The sequence below is a fragment of the Xenopus tropicalis genome, chromosome 1 (genome assembly GCF_000004195.4).
Source record: "Xenopus tropicalis strain Nigerian chromosome 1, UCB_Xtro_10.0, whole genome shotgun sequence".
Lineage (NCBI taxonomy): Eukaryota > Metazoa > Chordata > Amphibia > Anura > Pipidae > Xenopus > Xenopus tropicalis.
In genome coordinates this window covers 79,073,778-79,096,092 of record NC_030677.2, presented here as the reverse complement: position 1 = coordinate 79,096,092, position 22,315 = coordinate 79,073,778, and the positions used below count along the sequence as shown (strand labels likewise).

The window sequence follows — 22,315 nt, the reverse complement described above, 5'->3', positions numbered from 1 at the left end:
CAATTACAAAAATTAACTGCAAGCATAAGAAAGCGATACCTCAGCATATTATCATATATGGGGCCCAATAGTATCTAGTTATATCACTGGTCCAAAGCATTCCAGATAATAGATCCTATACCTGGATCTATTATCTGGAATGCTTTGGACCAGTGATATAACTAGATACTATTGGGCCCCAAAGGGTCAATATATCTTCTACTAAGATATATTGAAATTGCTAACTAATTAGTTAGGGCCTTACTGTGCCCTCTACAATTCTGCACTGCCCACCCCACTGCAACTTGCGGGGTCTGCTTTTTCCTTAATTTGGATCACAATAGCTTAAATCCATTAAAAACATTTAAACATTAATAAACCCAACAGGATCGTTTTGCCACCAATATGTATTTATGCAGCTTAGTTATTAGTTGGTATTATTATAATTTGGATCTTTGTAGATAACGGTTTTCTATACCTGGAACTAGCTGTTGTATTAGGACTGTGTACTGATTTTATGTGTGCCATACACATATTTATTTACACTGTTTATTTTGAAGAATGCTCGTATCCCACTTAGTGAGATGATTTTCATCCCCATTAAACAAAAATTTAATTTCATAGAAGAGTTTAGCAGTCTTTAGTAAGGGCTGGGCAATGTTTTTATTAGGAGGAGACTGATAACCCAGAGGATACAGTGAGTCAGACTGTTATTCACACACTGTGTACCTGCTGATCTGGGTGCATTTCTCTCTGAGTGCTCTGCTCCAGTCTGCTCTGAGATCATGTACTGCTGGGGTGACAACTGCTTTGGGCAGCTAGCTTTATTGCAAGGGGAAAAAGAAGTGGTGCATTTTAAAGAAAATGATTATTTTCAAAGCCAGGAATGTGTTCAGAAAGTGTCCTGCGGTGAAAAGCATACCCTTTACCTGCTGGAAGATGGTACTCTGCTTTCCTGTGGCCAAAATCCCTATGGGCAATTGGGCAGAAAAAGCAACAACAGTAGCATTGGTAAGAAATATAATTTTGCATTTCAGAATGTTGCCTGTAGTTCTGGAACAAACAGAAAAAAAAATTATATATATATATGTATATATATCATTGTCTTAAAAAGTTTTCTTTTCCTGATGTTAAAACTGTTTTAATTGTTAAGAGGGTCACTGCTAAATAACTGTTACTGTGATTGATTGCCTAATTCTCTAACCTATAATATTCTGCTTTATTATACTAGGTAGGAGTTTCGTTTTCTCAGCTTTGTTTACAATTGCAGCTTTCAGTTTCATATTCCTGACTTCTTCATGTTGACTGTGAATCATACTTAATAAAGAGCCCCTGGTGGTGAAGTACTGTACATACTGCAAGTGCTGATTTACCATACAGGCTTTACTGTAGTCTATAGGTACTGAAGGGCCAGTAAAATCAGAAAAGGAAATTGTCCTATATAAATTTGCATGCATATTATAGTAATAACTCTCCAATAATTTCATAGACTACAATATTTTTATTTAAATATATTCTTATAGGATGTTCTATCCCATACCATTAATATGTATTGTGTATAAATTAACACAGCAACACAACAGAGGGGCTTTGTTTAGGCAATAATAAAAGCTGACTGCAAACACAATATTTACTATCATATTTACTAACATTGGTGCTAAAGTGCAGTTAATAGCAATAGCCACTAGCAAGATTTTAGGTTTTTCAGTCCCCTAATTTTTTAGCAAACTGTTTGCTGATGTTGTTGCTAATAGCAACTGTTCTGGTGCAATTTAGTGTTTGATGTTTATAAATCAGGCCCCAGAATACATAGCAAAAACAATGCTGTATACCCAGATAATTTCAAAGAAAACATTTTTACAAATACAGTACTAAAAAAACGTAAATTCAGCTGTTCAAGTTTCCAGCAGTGGCTTTTAGGTGCCCCTGGCACCCGCGGGGGTGATGCTGTTTGAGAAGAGTTTCTCAACTGCCCCTATTGGCTATCCTATAAAAAGTAGATTTTAAAAGTGGCCTTTTTACATTTTTTATGGAAAATGGATTTTCTGACACACTGACAGCATTGTTGGTGGTATAATAAGATTTGGATTTTGAAGGTGAGCAACCAGTAAGGACAATGGTATAAGGGAAGTTTTTCCTCGCAGTTACAGTATATCTGCGCTACTGCAGACAACAGCGACAACAGGCGGTGAACTAACAGGGGCGGCGAAGAGGTAGGGCAGTGATGTCACAGGGCGGAGTTATGCCGCAATCTCAGTGAGTCCTGCCCAGTCTTCCTAATTTGGTAAACCGGGCAGGGAGTTTTGACCCGGACAGTCCTTCTGAAAACAGGGCTGTCCAGGTCAAGACCGGACAAGTGGCAACCCTATTTTCATTCTATATCTCTGCTTCTATATCTCTGGAGAGAGCCGTGAATGACATTTGACCCTTGTTTATCTCTATGCCATATCTGTGCTATATTTTCAAATTTATATTTGAATGGCTTCCCCTATCACTAACATAACATCCCCTCAAAATTACCAGCAAGCATCTAAATTACCAGCAATAAAGAATTCTACATTGTGACCACCTGGGAATTACTACACAGTTATCTTATTTATAAAAACTATACACAAGCCTGAGAAGCAAACATGCAGTTTGTACCAGTGTGTGGTAATAGTTCATTATATTTAAATGCATACTATTTTTTTGGTGTTTTAGGTCCTTTTACTCTACACACCAATACATTTGACTATTGTTTTAGCAAGGTAAATGATGCTAACAATCCCAGTCAGTAATTCCTTTTTGCTGTATTGGTTTTATATTCATCATTGCTTGAGTTCATCTGCAATGAACATTGCATTTATACATACTGTGTTTATTTTTACATTTTTAATCTTTTCAAAATGCATAATGCATTACATTTAAAAGGGTATGTCTGGTATGCTTACAGAAAAGGGTAGCAAAGTGGGACACCCTAATAACAATAGAACAGCCAACTCTATGATTTGTGCTATATTTAAAATCTTAAAAGGATAGTTCACCTTTGAATTAACTTTTAGTATCTTATAGAATAAACAGTTCTTAGCAACTTTTCAACTGGTCTTCAGTTTTTGAATGATTTGCCTTTGTAAGGCTATAACTTTATTACTATTGTCATTTTTTATTACTTTTATCTTTTTATTCAAACACTTGCCTATTCATATTCTAGTATCTAATTCTATTTATATTCTAGTTGCTCCAAGATTCCTATTAATATTGTAATCTCTCCAAACTGCTGCCTGGTTGCTAGGTAATTTTGACCCTAGCAACCAGGTAGCTGCTGAAATTTCAAACTGGAGAGCAGCTGAACAAAAGGCTATAACATTAATATAATCATTCAAAATCACAAATAATAAAAAATAAAGACCAATTGCAAATTGTCTCAGAATATTGCTATCTAGATAATACTTAATGTTAATTCAAAGGTGAACAACTCCTTTAATGGGGTAATGTAATAAAAAGTCTTAAGTTTGCCTACATCTAGTAACCCATAGCAAATCATCAGATATTTAGCTTCAATCTGCTGACTAGCAAAATCTCACTGCTGATTGCTTGCTATGTGTTCTAGACAATTAGCAAACTTACAACCATTTATTACATGAGCCCCGTAGTACTAAGTAGCTAGTAAGGTGGATCTGTTACTGGAAAATGGAATCCATCAGCACCAATGTGACAGCCAACTGTGTCATTAAAATGATTATTGATTTGTACAATTAATTTGGAACTAAATATATTTTATGTCCCTAAGAACAAATCAGTTCATTGGAGGCCCAAACCATTGTAGACATAAGTTGTGGGACAAATCATTCAGTGGCAGTGAGCGATGAAGGCAGTATATATTCGTGGGGTGATGGATCAGAAGGTCAACTTGGAACAGGAAACCTTAGTTCAAGAAACTTTACACCCAAGTAAGTTGATACTAGCAATTCCTATTTCTTTGTTAAAGCATGGATGCTTAAAATGGAACTAAGTGTGACAATAAAAATGTAAAATAAGCTTTATCTCATCGAAACTACTCTCTCATGTAACATGGCTGTGTCTTAGATCCCCTGCTTTTCCTACTCTTTTTCAGGAAAATGTATTTAGTTGCACAGATTCCTGTACCCTCTATATGCCGATGTATGGAAATATTTTTGCCTTTCTCTGGGTTATCTAGAAGTTAGTCAGGCTTTACTTGGACATATTATGAAGTATAATGCAATGCATTGATTACCTTTACACCTAGTTATCATATGCATCAGTGTTTCTTTTTCTCAGGGGGTGTAATTTAAGTTATGAAATCTGCTTCATTACCCAAAATTGTAGTTGAACAGTTACGTACCCTGTTTTACTATTTTGTTTTGTAGGAAGCAATTTAACTTTATTGACAGGTCACCCACCATAAACAGCAAGTGGACCTATAGGATAAGAATCACTGATATTCAGTCATAGTCTTAAACAGTTGCATCACTCTGGCCTAATTCTTTTGGTTGTTAACTTTGTCCCCCTTGAAAGTTGCCAGCGGATGACCATGGTGGAAGGGAATAATAATTCATTAGGTATGTGCTCACCAGCATAGGTGGAAGGTAAAGGGATATAAATTGGCAATAATTATTTTTTTAATATAGAGATATACACTCTCTATATTGCACTCTTGCAAATTGTCAATAGCTGATTTTTTGTTAACAATACCTGGATAGGATGTACAAGATAATGTGAACATACATTGAATGTTTTTAGGTGTAACTTTTGCTTAGAATTGTATTATGTCATTTTGCAAAAAACTTGGAGTGGAGTTCCTGCTTAAACATTTACACTTACAATTGCCCGATGTCCCGTTTGGTGAGCTATACAAGGTCAAGGGAATACACACTGATCTTTAGCATTTAATTAATGAAAGACAAAATTACAAAACTTGACCATTTTTTAAGTAATTAGTATGTATAGATATGGGATCCACTCTCTGGAAACCTGTTATCCAGAAAAAGTTCCAAATTATGGGAAGGCCATCTCCCATAGCCTCCATTTTAAAGGAGAAGGAAAAGCTAAATCATTGGGGGGTTCTAAAATGTTAGGCATCCCCCAATAATTGTAATCGCTTGCCTGAAACCCCCCAGTGATTTAGCCTTTCCATCTCCTTTAAAAAGGACAATGAAAGGTTAATATAAATTAAAAGTAAGTCTAAAGGCATTCTTTTTAAGTACTTACTGCATATCTAAATTCCCAGATCCCTGCTTGCTTCTCAGAGATATGGTGCTGGCAGCCTACAGCAGTGTGAAGACTACAGTGACATCACTGAAATCTCTCCGTCCTTCCTGTAGGTGCCAGCGGCAGCCTTCCTATTCTCTGAGCATGTCTGCTGTTCTGAGCTATACATGCCCACCAGCCAATCAGAAGCGAATCTGCCAGAGGGGAGGGGGAGGAGGGAATGAAACACATGTGCAGTATGAAGCAAGGAGGGAAAGGAAGGGAGAATACCTTTTTAGAGATGGCTGCCTGTTCTAGAAAATGTGAAGTAAGTGTGATTAGGTGAGCCAAAAGTGTGGCGTTTTTACTAAACAATAGAAGGACTATTAGGCAGTATGCTTTTTAAATTTTGACTTGCATTCTCCTTTAAGCAAATAATTAAAAAAAAATTAAAAATCATTTTTCTCTGTAATTATAAAACAGTAGCTTATACTTGATCCTAACTAAGCTGCATATATCCTTATTGGCAGCAAAACAATTCTATTGAGTTTATTTAATGTTTACATGATTTTTAGCAGACTTAAGGTAAGGAGATGTAAATTGTGGAAAGATCCCATATCTGGAAAACCTCAGGTCCCAAGCATTCTGGATAACAGGTCCCATACCTGTACTTAAGCATCATTAGAAAGAAGTTTGATAAAAAAGCTTAATTAGTTATTTAAGAGTAGATAAAAGCATACTGTATAATGTAATATACGCACATATATGCATTAATATATATTTTTTTATTGCAGAAAAATAACTGGACTTTTCAACACAAAAATAATACAAATATCATGTGGAAATTTCCATTCACTTGCTCTTTCTGAAGGTATTAGAATAAACAATCATATTACCTCAGTTATTTGAATTTGAATTGCCAAGAAAAAAATACTGTTTGCTGTATACTGTTTTCTGAGCCAAAAGTGTATAATTACGCTTTCAAATAATAATGTCAGTTTGGGAAAATAATATATCTTACCTATGAAATTTAATGGTCATTTTTTTGAACTTGCATGGAGCAGTGAATTTCTTCTTCTTTTGGAGCTGTCTTTACTTCCTATTTTGTTTGATGCTGGCCAGGTCATTATATGCAAGGACTTTGAATCCTTTTCTTGTACCTATTTAGATTTGTTCCCATGCTCTAAAAATTTAGAAGCTAGCATTTGGGCATCAAGGTTTGCCTGTCACTTCTCTATGTGCATTCAGACACGCACTTGTCATTTAATAGCACAACAAGCAGTAAAAATTAGTGACAAGAGAAGAGAGTATTTTGTTTGCCACTTTAAAGGCTATTAACTTGGTCTGTAAAGTGAGTTGTTTTGAACTGGCTTGGCAAGCAATAAATGTGTGTGGCCGTAAAATATATTTTATTTTGATAATGTAAATAGTTGGGCAATATTTAAGTTTAAGCTAGCAGGTGGCACTAACCCTTAAGGTTGGCCTGTAGGGAATTCCCCTACAGGAACTCTATAAGGAAGTGTCTAAGCTGGGGACCTCTTTGTCCAAGAAAAACCTGATGGCACGACAAGCAGCTGAGCCAGACTGCAAGGTGGGTTGCTCTTAGCTAGGACCAGGGTAAGCAGGAGTACAGTGTGCCTGGACCACCTTAGAAGTGGCTAGGTAACTGTTAGTGTAGCAAGGGCAGTCTTTGGCCCCAATGAGGAGGTAGTAATTTAGTACTGTGGGCCATTGTGTGCCAGTTAGGGATTGAGTGTTCAAGTTGTAGTATGGGCTGTAGTAAGATAGCTGGAAGAAGATTGTGCACTGTGTGGACATGACAGAGAAGAAGGAGACCAGTGTAAAAGGAGAGGGGGCCCTCAATGTTAATGACACTCTTCTAGTAACAGTGGCACTAGAGGCTTTGTGAAAGGAACACTATGAGGGAAGTGAGGGTGTGAGAGAAGTCCTTTTTTTATTTATGTTTAACTGAAAAGACACTTAAGTTGGTCATCTGCTTGGCATTGTACTGTGTTGTCCCCTTTGTGGAGCTGTGTAATAATGTCCTGATTCATCACATTAATGGTGAAATATCTATATACATTATAGAGAGCTATCTGAGCTGGGTATTGGTAGCCCTGTTACAGAAGGGAGGACTGAGAGAGGTCAGAGTTAAAGATCAGAAATGAAAATAACTGCCCAGTGACTCCTATCAGTGCTCAAAGTAAGCCACTAACCAATTTAATATACTGTAAAAGAAGCCATACCTTCCATTCATTCAGTGCAGTTTGGAGTGCTTTCATTTCAAAATCCCAAATGTTTAAATTAAACAAACTGAGTAAAGTAAGTTTCAATAACTATTCTTAAACTTCCTTTAAAGGATAGGGACACTCAGAATCACTGTGTTTTCCATTCTCCCGTACTTTCTCATGTACTTTCTCATGTTCAAGTTTCACTCCTTGATCTTCTTCCCTTGTCCCAGGTATACCTGGCTGCGTGCATGCGCAATATAGAAAAGTCTGAAATATTACTATACTGTGTATGTAGCACAAAATGTGCCAACTCAAGGTAGAAAGTAACAGATTTTAGTCACTGGGGTGAAGAGAGTACCTAACAAATTGCCCCTTAATGATTTCCTTGTCCTTAATAAAATGTGTTTTCAAAAGCATACTGTTTAATTTTGCTCCATTAAGTTACATTGACCATTATTCCCTTTGACTTATTGAAATTAAATAAAAAACAATCATAGACCCCCATGCCCATACTAGTTTGAGGTCTACTAATTGTGGACCCATTAAAAGATTGTAACTAGATTATTTCAGTTCTTGAAAGCCTGAAATTTATATAGTATGCATGTAATGTAAGTAATACAGATTTGAAAAATAGCTCAAGATATATTTTGGTCAATTAGAATGGTGATTACCTCTAAAGATAATTGATTTTCTTTTCTAGATGGAAGAGTATTTTCATGGGGACAGAATAAATGTGGTCAGCTTGGCTTGGGCAGCCAGATCATTAATCAAGCTACTCCTCAGCTTGTGAAGTCTCTTAAAGGGATCCCATTGGTTCAGGTGACTGCTGGTGGTTCCCAAAGCTTTGCTCTCTCCATGTCAGGAACTGTTTTTGCATGGGGAAAGAATAATGCCGGACAACTTGGTTTTAAAAGTGACCCAATGAAAGGTAATGTGTTTACGCAGTCATTTCTATCCTATTACTAAATGTAATCAAACTAAGATAGTGGGCACAGCTAGTGAGAGGGTACAAGTATTTCCCATTAAAAAGTCACCCATCATCAAGATATTGCTAAACTTCTACTTGGACTGTGTGAGACTGAATATTCCTGTCCAAAAACACCTAAATATTTATATATAGGATGCGATGTGTGTTCCATTCATACTTGAAAGTAGCACATCTATATAAAGTACAAAATACTTCCTGTTTGCTGAAGGCAAGTGTAACTTGATGGCTTGTTTCAGTGCAATTTATATTCACAATTAACAGTGGATACTAAATCAATGCAATTAAATATAAAACTTTAAATCATGTAGTTAATATAGATCAGTGACTGCTATAAATACAGGATATTTTACTATCCCTTGGTGCTGGTTCAGTAAGGAACATCCTTCAGTGTCTATCAAAAAATCAAAGCAGTGGCAACTGAACAAGCACATAACAGCGCCCAGCCTAGTACGGATTTGCAAAAATTTTCACCTTTGGTGAAACTGTGAATTTTGTTGTGAATACCAACTAAAAAAGGTTTTGTAGACAATGCTACAAAATTATCCATATGTGTTCAGTATAAAGAAAATGTAAAAAAAGAGTATACTCAATGGGTATATCACAGAGAAACTTTATAGAATGTTCCCTACAGTCTCAGATAGATGTTAGTATGACTGTGAAGAATCTGGAATATTGGCTTGCATAATATAGAATTGTCTCATGGTTACTCCCTTCTGGGTAATAATGAAGATGCTTTTATGGAGGGTGCTCTGTTAAAAATCAATGATTCCTTGGACATATGTCCTGGGAAAACCAATATTTACTAATTTACTAAGACATAAAGATAAATATGATGTTCTGACTTATGTGCCTTATGTGGAAACAACCAACAGTCACACCTACAGAAAGTGAACTGCTGAGTAAAATAGAAGAGTTTAAAAAAGAATAAAATATTTATCTGCACTGCACTAAAAAATAATACAATTCATAATTAAACATGAGTTTTGTGTCCAAATTGGATCTACTGTTTGCCCTGATAGAAATCATAGGTGGAGACAAAATTACTATGATTAAAAATGAAGGCCAGGGTATAAGAAGATCTTTTATATGCAGGTTATCCCCATAGGGCATAAATTATAATATCCGATGGGAGGCCACTTCACTAGCCTAGATTGATGACACCAGTAACTGACCTAGATTTGTATTTTATCTGTCACTATATGCATACTACCCCTATCCTTTTTTTTAATTGCCTGTCGGCCTCAATAACGTGAAAAAATAGCAATCAATGCAAGAACAGTAAGTAAAATTATAAACTCTCAAATTTACAATGCCTCGACTTCACGTACAACTAATCTGCCACACTGTACCCGAAAGGTCTCAAAATGTCTGTAAAATACAGCAAAAGGTGTGTAAATTGTGTCTGTAAAGGTTCTCATTCATCCAGGTCATAGTATGTCTATAGTAATAAGTCAAATCAACTGGACTTGCTGTGGTTTTTTCAGAATTGAGAAAGCCAGTTGGATGTCTAGCCAAAAGTCTTCAAGAAAAAACACAGTAAGTCCAGTTGATTTGACTTATTACTACAGAGTATAAATTGTCTACAGAGAACATTCCTTTGTTATGTATGCACATGTACACATAAGTGGCCACTGATATATCTCTTGACTGCTTAGAATTAAGTAGAACAATACCATTCTTAGTACTAAAATGTTCAAATGCCTGCCTATAGTGAAAATAAAGAAATAGTCTATTTATGAATTCAGTCCTGCTCTTATGACTAGTGAAAGGAGAAATAATAAACTCTGTATATCTATAATGTAATGTCAGGAGGTGCTTGGCTGCCATGCTCCATAATTATAGGTATTAGTCACAAAAAGGGTCCATTACTGGGAGAGTTAAATGGCAACAATGACTAGTAATGAATACTGGCCATGCAGATGGCAGTGCAGATTTCATGCGAGGGACAAATCTTCCCATGTACCAGTACCTTCAAAGGGAAATTAAAACCCCACCTTCACTGCATCAGATTCCATGGGCCTCACATATATGGTCTACCATTGCAGAGCTGCACAATGGGAATGGCAGCCGGCATGTTTGGCCAGGACACATCAGGTTTCACACTCTCTGTGACTCATAGGTGAGTAGGTATACGCACACTGGAAACCAATCTGGTCCTGGCTTTAAGTACACATGATGGTTGCAGTCAGGTCAAGTCTGACAGATGTGACACAGCCAAACATAGAAGCTCCCAATCCTACTGTGCAGCTCTGCTTTAAGAGACCAGGGACATGGCTTCCATGGACCCTCATAAAAGGAGAGTGAAGCTTTTAGTTCACCTATAATTGAAAACCAGATGGGTTTGATTTGCTTTCCCTGTTGGGGTACAAGGTGATACCATTCTAACTGGATTAAAATGAATCTAAGTGGCATCAATTCTAATATAAGGCATAAATGAGGGAGTCACTGAAGTCATTTTTCTCAGCCCCGACTGACCTTCTGGCTTGTCTCTAAGGAATATATAAAGGAGCAAATAAGCATTCAACAAATCTCACCCAATGTAGTCGTCTGGTTTTGCCTTAAAATTTGGGAATCTAGTGGAGATAAGTCTAAAGCAAATGGGTTTGAATTCAAGAATACTCAAGGTTCAGTTGCTTTTGACTGATTTCCACTACATACTGTATATATTTTTCCTCTTTAGCAGGCACCTTTAAACCACATGCTGTGAATTCATTAAGAAACCTTGGAGTTGCCTATATTAGCTGTGGTGAAGAACATACTGCTGTTCTGAGTAAGGTGAGACCTTTTTTACATAGCTCTTTGCAGCATGAACATATTTGCAATTTTACCTTCAATTAACTTTTCATACTGTAGCTAATTTTACCCAACGCCAGACAAAACATTAATTTGCCAGATGCTGCCCCTTGTGTAGTGACAGACATGATTTCCTTGTCACTGTGTACACAGGGTGTACTTCATCCAAAAGTTGTTCAGGTGAAAAATAGTTTACCTATCAACATGCAAAAAACATGCATCAAAACAGCTGCAATCATGCCCTGCTACTTGTGTTCAGTAAAAATAATGTGAACATACCAACTTTGGCCCATTTCTAAAAAGCGCATTTACTGGTGCTTTCACCCAATTCCCATGGAGTCCAGATGGGCGGCAGCAGTGGGTTATTTGGGCTTTTTTAAGCAGCAAATGGTGGAGAGGGCAGAATGTCCATGAATTGCCACTTATGCAATAGGCTTTAGCATGTGGTTATTTTAGCTACCACTCTAGCACACTGCTGGGTGTACAGTATTTTAAATTGAATGTCACTTATTAGTTTACCTCTGTGCAGTTAAGTAAAGCAAATCCACATGACCAGCAAGTTGGCTGTATCATGTTTGCCATTTTGTTAGCATTTAGTAATATATAATGTTAGAAACTTATGCCATGTTATACAGCAAATGACCACCATTGGCTTGAGGGAAGTATTGCCTGCCCAGGAAGTAAATAGAGCCATATACCTTATTGGAGTAATCAAATAATTTGTTATCAGATCAATCGCTAGACATGTCTTTAATTTAATCTTTACTGGCCAAGAATCTGGTTGAAGTTATAATACTGTGATAATGGAAATAAAATAAAGTGAAGATAAACTACACTAAGCCCAATTATATTAACAGTTAATAGTTAGGAGAGGGTTAAATACTGGGGGTAGCTTATTTGTTAGTCTCCCTTCAGTGAATTGTATAATTGTTAACCTCAGACCCTGGGTTAGTGCTGCTCTTTGCTGAAAAATACATGTCCCTGTGATCCCTTTGGTTGCCCTGGCCAAATTACACATGCAGTGAAATATAAGTTCAGATTTTACTTTTTTACTGTGTACATGACCCAGGGCATCCACAAGTATTCCCTGGTACAAGAGAGGAGGAGCACCGGCCTGAGTTCTTAGGTTAGGGATTATATTCATTGGGGGTGCCTAACAAAATGCTACCCTCATTGATTAATCATTTCCTTACCTTTTAAGTTTTAAGTAAGTTTTGCATTTTTTTTATTGAATATAACTGGACTATGAACAAATACACAACAGAATTTATCTTAGGGTGGCCATACACGGCAAGATTTGCTCGTTTGGCGAGGTTGTCAAACAAGCAAATCTTTCCCCTGAACTGCCCAGCTTGCATGGCCGATATTTTCCTAATGCAATCGTTTGGCCCTAGGGCCAGACAATGTAATTTTAATGATGGGGATAGGAAAAGTCGGAGCAAGGACTGCATAAATGAGTCAATGCAGTCCGATGATAAATCAAGCCTGTCCTATCAACATCTAGGCTGAAATCTGCCTGCATATGGCCACCTTTAGCCTTGTAACCAAGCAAGTAAGCAATCAATTTACTGGTGTAGTGCTAGAGGAACAGTGAAAGCAAACATCTGATCATGGTTATAGGCTTAAAATCCAACTGTTTTATTACTCTATTCAGTTTTTATGCTGTATTAATCTGTAATTTCCATAGAACATGCAGAAACATGATCTGAATATATTCATATACATTTCTCAATTGATTCCAGGATGGCAGTGTGTATACATTTGGAGATGATACTCATGGGCAGCTGGGGCAAAACTCTGGGAACCAAACGTCAGTCCCTCAGAAAATAGAAGATTATGCTGGACAAGTTTCCCAGGTTGCTTGTGGAAGGTGCGACTGTGCAGTTTTTGATTAAAGTTTTGATTAAATTAGCTATTCAAATACAGCAATACTTAATATTTTACTTTTCTTTACTAATGCATCAAGCAGTTCTTGTTATACTGAAATAGGAACATTTCACTTATGTTCAACCTACCATGCATCCAAGGTATCTCCAGGTCAAGCCAGGACAGGGCAAGAAGGGACAAATGTTTAGGAGAAACAGTGTGAAATGCTGAATACTTGGGCTTAGCTTCCATTGTATGCATAGGTAATGTTTATAAGGAACGTTTACTTGAAATATGAGCCAATATTTTGAATATATAAATATACATGCTGTATGTATAATCATTAACAACTCTATTAATTGTAGTTTTGTTTACTCTATATGTCTACATCACAGGTATCCCACAATATTTATATTGTAATTAAGGTTGATATTTGTCACATTCTAACAAGAATTATTAATAGCTGAGTGATTTAAATAACTCCATATGCATTATCTTCCTGCTATTGTATTCCCAGTTCTGTTCAGGAAAAACCTCCTTAGAGTTTTTGAAGAAGAACCCATCACCAAAATCTGTTTTTTTCCATCTCATAACCTAACTGGGTCTAAGGGAAGTTTATCCCTATACCCCACGTTCAAGGCTATGATTTAGAGGAATAATTAAAGTACGTTTGTGATTTATGTTTTGCAGGTACCACACTCTGCTATATGTCTTCTCTTGCAACCGCATTGTCTCATTTGGAAAAGGCTCACTAAGACCACAAGACAATACTGAATGCAGTGACGAAGCAGAACTGCCTTCAGAATTTGACATCAGTAGTTTGGTTCCAACAAATGGTAAAATACTCCCCTTTTCTTCAGGCTTTTCAGAGTCTTGCACATTGAATAAAACAGTACACGTCAGATATTACACACAGGGTAAAACAGCACACAAGTCTTAAATACATTTAACTATTTATCATGGATGTTCATTTCAATTGCAATAGGATTTTTTCAAAAGGAATGACATCTGTATGGAAGTAAAGTTGACAAATCTCTACTACAGTCCAATATGCTGTTAGAAATGTTTTCATGTTATATGAATATCTTATATCTTATAATAACATTTACCTACTGCAATTTAGTAATTCGGGAAGTTAACTTGATATATAAGGGTTGATTCACTAAAGTGCGATAAGTGTTATCGCATGCTTTTTTACATTAAAATTGACGTGGAAAAAAACGCACAATTCGCTAAAGTATTATCGCGTGCGTTAAATCGCATATCGCATGCGCTAAATAACGCATGATCACAAGACGTTAATTTTAACGCATTGCGTTAATTCTCGCTCAGAAATAATACTAACGCATGATCCACAAACACTTAGACGCGCTAAATATCACATTAGTCTGTGCGAAAATTAACACCTACTTGGGGCAGGCGGTAATTATAGAAAAGTACAGTTCATGAGCTTTTGGCAACACAATATGGACTTTGCAGTGTGATTTATTCAAGTATGTGTTGGCCCAAGAGTGATGCAGCCTCCAGTTTGCAGGGAAATGGTCATTTTCAGAACAGGATTTTTCCGAAAGTAATGGCATGTATGGCCAATATGGCGTGCGTTTTGTGCGCGCTGCATTAATTAGTGTGCATTGCGTCAAATACCGCATGAAAACAGTCTTCGCGACTTAAATAACGCAAACAGCATCGCGTCTAAATTAATACAAGTATCCTTTTAGTGAATCGTGCATTAAGACGTGAAAAATAAGACGCAATAAAGTTTTTAACGCATGCTATAAATAGCGCTCCTTTTAAGGCACCTTAGTGAATCAACCCTATAGTGTATTTTTTGGTTCTGTAAGGCTGGCCATACTGGTCAATCAGTAACATTCTTTCTATATTACTATGTTAATAATATTCGGCAATTTAAGAGTAATTCCTTGCAACAGCAAAAAAAAGTATTAATTTTCCCAAATTCCTGTAGATATCAAACCCAGGCATCCCAGCAACTCTACAGAGATATGCAAAAAAAAAATAGGGGCAGTGTTGTACTGGCTCACCAGGGGGTGGGGGGACATTTTATCACAGATGTCACAGATCTAAAAACACTTAAAAGCTTTTAGGGCTGTGGTTTTACAGAGCTGTCAATTGGGTCTTCTCAACTTAATAACTTTGTTTTATTATGCATGGGTGACCTTCCTCCCAGTAATTCAGGCCCCATTCTTGTCTCCAAGAGTACCAGAAACTCCCCTTTTTGATTGAGTATACAGGCTGGGAACTAATAGTGTGTATTTTTGCCCTGTCAGCATAACAGCAGCAGGGCAGGTCTTAAAGTGTGACTTTGATGCTAAATGTATGACACTTGGTAGAACTTGTAAAGCGGAGTACCATGGGACCTGAATGTACTGTATGTCTTTTTAATATTGTGTTTTGAATACATTTTTCTATTTTTATAAAGAATTTCTTGAGCACCAGGATATGTTTACTTTTTTTTCTGGTAAGAACCCATGGAGCGGTTGAGTTGACCATGATAGAGCTCTGATATCGCAAACCACTTTGAGAAGCTTTCCACCAGCAACAATAGGAGTCGCCGGTGGAAAGCCCTTCGCATCGCTTCAGTAATCCAAAGTCACACAAAGTTTCCACCTGCAGGCAGCTTTCAGTGACTTTGGAAAAAGAAGCGATGCAAAGGGCTTTCCACAGGTGACTCCTATTGTTGCCGGTGGAAAGCCTTTTCAGAGCAGTTTGTTGCCCATGATAGCAGAGATCTATGGTGGGCATCTCAACTGCTATGTGTGTTCTTACCCTAAAAGTAAAAAAATAAGCATATTCTGTAGCTCAAGAAATTGTTCATAAAAATAGAAAAATGTATTCAAAACATAATAATGGACTTTTTTTTATCACAGTGATTAGGAAGTAGCTATAGTGATACCAGTGTTCTATAAAATAATGCATAGAATATACATACATTTATTTTTAAAAGATGGGATATTAGAAGAGTAATTCTACATGTTTGGTACTCCTTTTCTATTAAGTGAAACAATATATATATATATACAGTTTATTACAGAATTACATTTGGGGTTATGCACCACTTTTTCCATCTGTTTTCAGATTTAAGAGATGTTTATGTGAAATGGATCTTTGCAGGAAATAATGTCGGTTTTGCAGTTCCCTTTTCTCAACAAGAGGTATACGTTTTGTTTTTCAGCCAATTGCAAGCATAATATTTATCCAGCAGTATATTTCAGCTGGGGAGGAAACTAGCCATACTTCTCTGTGCTGCCTGTCATTGTTGGAGGTCATGTGTTTTTTGGGCAAGAAATGCACATTTGGTCAGCCAGAATATGTTGCCAGAGAGCATGAAGCATTCCATAGACCATATGTAACAGTTACAGTACTGAGGGTCTTGCTGAAGACATAGATACATTTTCAACAGGGGGATATACTACACAAGCATTTTTTTTAGAAAGACTAATGGTAACTTGTTGGACATATATATATATATTCTCTAAAATCTTTTAAAACCCAAGAGTATTTTCTAGGCCCCAGTATTTCTATAATGGAAAATGCTGCAGGTAGCTGCTGAATAGACATCTATATATTACTGCAATGTTTTTGTTTTGCCTATTTTTGTATCATATTTTTTAATTTTGTATTTTACTTTTTAGGCCACTAAAAGAACTTTATTAAGTGACACTTTTAAACCCATTCTTCGACTTGACCTTCCTACAATTAAAAAGTGGATGAAAGCACAAACTGGAAGTGAAGAATACCAAATAGCTAAACGGTAAATGGTGCTGTAACAAACTAGTAAGCTGTAACCAATAAGTTTGGTGCTGCTCTGCTCTTCTGTAAGCAAGAAATCCCAACTAGTCCTGGTCTTCTCTGACACCCTTTTTGGGCCCCCTGAATTTTAGTTGTGGTTTTATTTGGGAACCTACTAACTTCAGAGTACAGACTACCAATTACATGTTACAGGCAGGGATCAGACAAAACGAAGTCAAAACCAGGCTAAAGTCAGAGGCATGTGGCAAGGATGGTGCCTATGGCACATGACGCATGCCATGTCCTCATTGGCCATGTGCAGATACGCTTCAGCTTCTAACTTCTATACCCTCCTCCCCTCCATGCTCCATTGCTTGGAACAACCTGTCTATGGTCACATAGGTCAATTATAGTCACTCACAACAACAAAGAAAACATGCAAGAAACCTAGACCCAGCCTCTTTCTATCTTTGGTTAAGCCTGTGAATAGCATTACCCACATTAAATTATTGTTTTGTTTTTCAGGGAAATATGCACAATTTTTTCTTCACCCGCTTGCTTTACAGCTGGTTTTGTAAACCGCAGGTGAGTATAAGTAATTATTTCTAGACAGCTGGTTTTCAAAGGCCTGCCATTTCAAAAGATTGCCATAAAAAAACACAAACAAGATTTTGTCTGTCTTGTTTCACCAGTTGCTCTACATTGTAAACTGACAATTATTGTTTTGTTTGTTGTTTAGTGTATAGTTGTATAGGGGTGATTCACTTTTAAATTAACATTTAGTATGAAATAGACTTTCTTATTCTGAGACAATTTGAAACTGGTTTTCATTTTTTATTTCTTGTGGTTTTTCAGTTATTTCACTTTTTCTTCAGCAGGAGCTACCTGGTGGCCAGGGTCTTGTTTACCTTACTAACTTACTAGACAGTGGTAAGAGAGACTGGAATAGTAGAGGAACTAAATATAAAGATGAGGAATAAACAGTAACAACAGCAATAAAATTGTAGCCTCACAGAGCAAAAGTTTTTGGCTACTGGGGTTCGCGACCCCCATATTTAAATTTACAACTGTAACAAATAAATAATGAAGACCAATTGCAGAGCTGCTAAGAATAGGACATTCTATAATGTACTAAAAGTTAATTTACAGGTGAATCACCCATTTAATCTTTTATTAGTTTCTATACCTTAGTTTTATACTAGTTCCTTTACATCTACACAAGCCTACATAACACTATACTAGTTCCTTTACATCTATTTCAGGAATCTTTCCACACTTAATTAGACAGTTGAAGCACATTTTGATGCAACTGAATCTATTACATCAGGGCTGTCCAACTTTTATGGTACCTAGTCTGCTTGATGGCTCCTTAGATTTCTCTATATGACATCATCATTTTAATGTAATCTATCTCTTGACCATGCTATATGAGAAATAATCGGTCCACTGCACAAAATAAGTTTGACAGTACTGTATTAGATAATAATGTGCATTTCTTAACCTCACTACTATGTAATTTTTTTTTTAGCTCTTCCAACACTTCCTCAGCATCTTCAATAGTTGACCTTGGGGTTGCATCTAAATTATTTACAGAGTTAATCAAAGACAGGAGGATTTCTGATATTGTAAGTAAATTTGTATTAACAATATTTTAGCTGGACTATGAAGTCTTAAAGCATAAGCCATAGAGCCATAAGCTTATAAACCTTAGGTTACACTGCCCTGCTCTAGAACATACACTATATTTACTGTGCATGCCCTATAGAAAATATGCTACTAGACTCAGAGCCCATCAGTGCAAGGGAACCCTATATTTAACACCTGCCTTGGCCAGGCAGTAGTAACAGTGACCCATTACTGTTAGATCAAATTATTGTGATTTTTATAGATAAATATTGTAAACTGCTGAAACTCAAACATAGCTGCATTGGCAAGCAATAAGGATCCCTCTAAGTATGTTTGTTGCAGAAAACACTTGCACAGAGAATATTAAATAGTATATATTGTTTTGATGTAATAATTTATATGTGTGCAAAGAGAAAATGTTTTGGAATGCAGATTTATCTGACTAATTTCCTTTTTGTCCTGTTTGCTACACAGATATGTTCTTCAATTCGAAATGATCTCATTCCAGAACTTGAGTCTCTCCCTTTGCTTTATGAGGCATTTGCTATATTCCTCCTACTTCCAGAATGTCCCTTACTGCATGACCTAAGTATTTGTCTGTCAGTGGTGGTTGCACTTGCTAAGGCTATCAACAACATGGGTGAAAGTTCTCTGAAGATATTAGGTAAATAGCTAGGCAAGCTTTACATATTATATTACATTAAAAATATTATTGCACTTGTTAATACAAGTGCAAAAAATGAAATGAGACCAAATTGATAATTTTTAACCCACAATACAATGTTTGTACAGAATTTAAGAGTTATTGAGGGAGTCACCTAATGAGCATGCAGCACAAATTGAACATGATATATTAATTAAATAAATTAATGTTTCTGTGGAGATTGCGGAGCTGGAAACTGTGAGTGTTTATTCCAAGGCCCTTTTGTGTCTGTGTACCATGTACTTGATCCATTAAAAGACTTTGAATGGATTACATTTTATTAGAAAATTAACCCTCATATGTCCTCCTTTATGGCAGTGGTTCCAGAACCCTTAGACTGGCCCCCTTAAGTGGGTCTCCATCAGTGACTAGGCAGGTACAGCCTGGAAGCTGGTTAGTGAGACTCTTGGGCTGTTTTATATATTCTTGAAAAATGGCTGATATGACCAAATGCTGAACGTCAAGGAGTAACCTGACCCAAAAAAGTCAAGGAAACACTGTTTTAGGGCCATTAAATGATAAATGAAGAAAGAATGGAGAACACTTAGTTTAATCTTTCATGGTACCATAAGTGCACATGCCTCAACCTACCTGCCCTTGTGAGTAGAAGAAAGCAAAATAGAATAATATCAGTTGATATAAAACTGCAAAACAGCCAATTCAGTGCCATTGTATCACACATTTTCCAATAATTGTCATACTTCTATTTAGTTCTCCATTCTACATAGTGTGGAAATAGTAACCCTGAAGTTTAAAGACAACACCATTTTCAGGTGTGATAGTGTTAGTTATTGCTACAATCACAACCAAAAGAGCCAAAAGTATTTTATTGACTTATTTTGTAATAAAAATGCTACATTTAGCAAGGCATTGTAGTTTGGAATAGATTTTTTAGATTTGTCAGAATGCATACTTACCAAAAATAAATGGTTTTCTTTGGCCTTGAAATCTATAGCATGCATGATTCCTGAAGTAGCGCGTTGAAAATGTGGTACTGTACTACTGAACATTTTTTATCTATACAAACTATACAAGTAAGAAAACTCCATAAAACTCTATATATTTGGTATTGCCATGACTTAAACATTCAGTTCTATGTTTGCATATAAAAGATGTTTCTGAAATATATGTATATATTTATATATATCCCTATATTATTAAAAATAATACATGTTCATTTTTATTTTGGTAGTTAGAGCCCTGTAATGTATCTTGTTACAGTAACAGGTAAACCCAATATCATCATGCAACATGAAAAAACAAATATATTTATTTTGATTCATCAGGAACATTGTGGTCACACATGCAAGCATCCTCCATGACAAAGCAAATCCAGTTACTTAAAATTGCTGTGATATTATCTATACAAGGTATTCAAGCAGAACCTGGAACTAAAGATCTCCTACAGATGCTAAAGAAGCTATACAAGGTTAGTTTCTGTACAGTATGTTGGATAAACAATCTGCTCCAGAAAATTCTGTGCTTTTTCCCACAAATGTACATGCTAACGGGGCAGTCTGTGAGGGTTTAATTGTCACAGGAATTAAGTGGCTCTGATTCCTAACATTTTTATGGCATTTTTGGCAACAATTTAAATTTTATCTTATAAAGAGTTTCCTAACATTTTAAAACATTTCAGTGAATGTGACATTCTCTCTGCATGTTTTTATTTTTGCACAGTGTCCCTAAGTATGCTCCTAAGTTAATGCAGTTGAATGTCATTGCTTCAAAAATATCTCACAGAGCTGCTTAGCATCCTAACAGAAATGATATATAAACAACAAAGGACCACTGACTATTTTTCTGGTGACAGTGAGCTGGTTAATCATCAGTAAAAACATAGAAATGCATGTGTGTACTGTAAAATGTGCAGCATATAACTTTTTTTAAAATTAAAGCTAATTGCATTTTTCCATCATTGTTCTGTTTTAGTGACTATGCACATTATTTTCCAGCAAAGACAAAGACTTCATGTTGATCATAGTTCACCTTTATTATGCTGTAGCTTGTGCCTGTAGATCTATTTTCTAAGGCGTTTTACTTTTTTGTTCTACAGGCTAACTTGAAGGGCAATTGCATTGTACCAATTAATGCATTCTGCATGAATGAACTTTGCCCATTGATTATACTTCCTTTAGATGTGAACAACTGGCGTCTATGGCAGTCTCAACCTGTGAGTAGATTTTTTTAAATGGTGTCTTTGGTGTATTTATCTTTTGTCATGTTTTGTCTCTATTAACAGTGAATATAGAAGCCATTTACTATGACCCAGGGTTTGTCCAGACTCTTCATATAGCACAGGGCAAACATATCCAACATGAGGTGCAGAGTGCAGCCTAGGTGGGTGCAGGCCAGCCCTGCCTTTTCCACCTCAATAGAGTAAATACAGGGCACCAGTGCAGCCTGCATCTTCTGCCATTCCCTAACTTTGGGAATAGGTAAGGGGTGGTAGGGGGGATGTTTATGTGCCTCCCACTCCTCATGAAGTCTCTGCTGCAAGTCTCTGTACACTGGAACAGAGTACATAGATTAGCTGCAATTCATTTAGGCAGGAAGGCAGTGTGCTAAGTACAAAAAAATTGAGGATTGTCCCTGTTTTTTTCCCTTTGAGCCCAAGATGTTTAGCTGAATGGAAATCTCTGTCAACACATCAGCATCACTAAATATTACTAAAAATATTTGCAGTGTGCTGTGCAAAGTGCAATATTCTGATGTAAACTGGAATGTTTTCTCACAGCCCAACATTTTTTTCAATCAGTGTAATTACAGCAAGCAATGTGCCAAAACAGGCATACATTTTCGCCCACTTTTTATGAATGCACATAAATTGCTAAACACTTGATGGCTAATAATGGAATTGACATCCAATTTACTTGTCACAAATTATTTTGGTCCATGGGCTGACCATGGTAAGGGAACACTGTAATCACCGATAGGTCCAGGATCTTGGTAGTTCCAGAGCTATCTGACATCTATGTATGCAGTCGCACACAATGCATCATAACTGCCTGAAGGAGCAGACTGAAGATTACCACAAGTTCCTTGGAGCATGCAAGAGTTCAAACACTTATAACTTACTGTCATATTAGCTATAGAAAAGCAGGGTTAAATGGCAATACAGGGCAATGTAGTCTTTAAAATTAGGAAATAAAGTAGATAATTGCTACATTATAATAAACAGTGACATAACTACAG

At 36.5% G+C, this 22,315-nt stretch overlaps 1 protein-coding gene across 2 annotated transcripts in view; it reads left to right on the top strand.

The window, feature by feature from the left end:
* The first annotated feature begins 678 nt into the window (after positions 1-678).
* The window catches only part of herc6 (HECT and RLD domain containing E3 ubiquitin protein ligase family member 6), a 33,913-nt gene continuing 12,276 nt past the window's right edge, over positions 679-22,315 (top strand). Inside the window, exons 1-14 of one of the 2 annotated variants that reach the window (XM_031903231.1) lie at positions 679-990; positions 3,749-3,908; positions 5,961-6,037; positions 8,098-8,325; positions 11,069-11,160; positions 12,921-13,048; positions 13,735-13,880; positions 16,138-16,214; positions 16,695-16,813; positions 17,317-17,376; positions 18,320-18,416; positions 18,892-19,081; positions 20,407-20,549; positions 21,177-21,293. In XM_031903231.1, the coding sequence (XP_031759091.1) occupies positions 765-990; positions 3,749-3,908; positions 5,961-6,037; positions 8,098-8,325; positions 11,069-11,160; positions 12,921-13,048; positions 13,735-13,880; positions 16,138-16,214; positions 16,695-16,813; positions 17,317-17,376; positions 18,320-18,416; positions 18,892-19,081; positions 20,407-20,549; positions 21,177-21,293 (1,860 nt within the window). In that variant the 5' untranslated portion in view covers positions 679-764. Of the gene's footprint in view, positions 991-3,748; positions 3,909-5,960; positions 6,038-8,097; positions 8,326-11,065; positions 11,161-12,920; positions 13,049-13,734; positions 13,881-16,137; positions 16,215-16,694; positions 16,814-17,316; positions 17,377-18,319; positions 18,417-18,891; positions 19,082-20,406; positions 20,550-21,176; positions 21,294-22,315 lie in introns of both variants that reach the window. The other variant, XM_031903229.1, reaches the window with a different exon arrangement.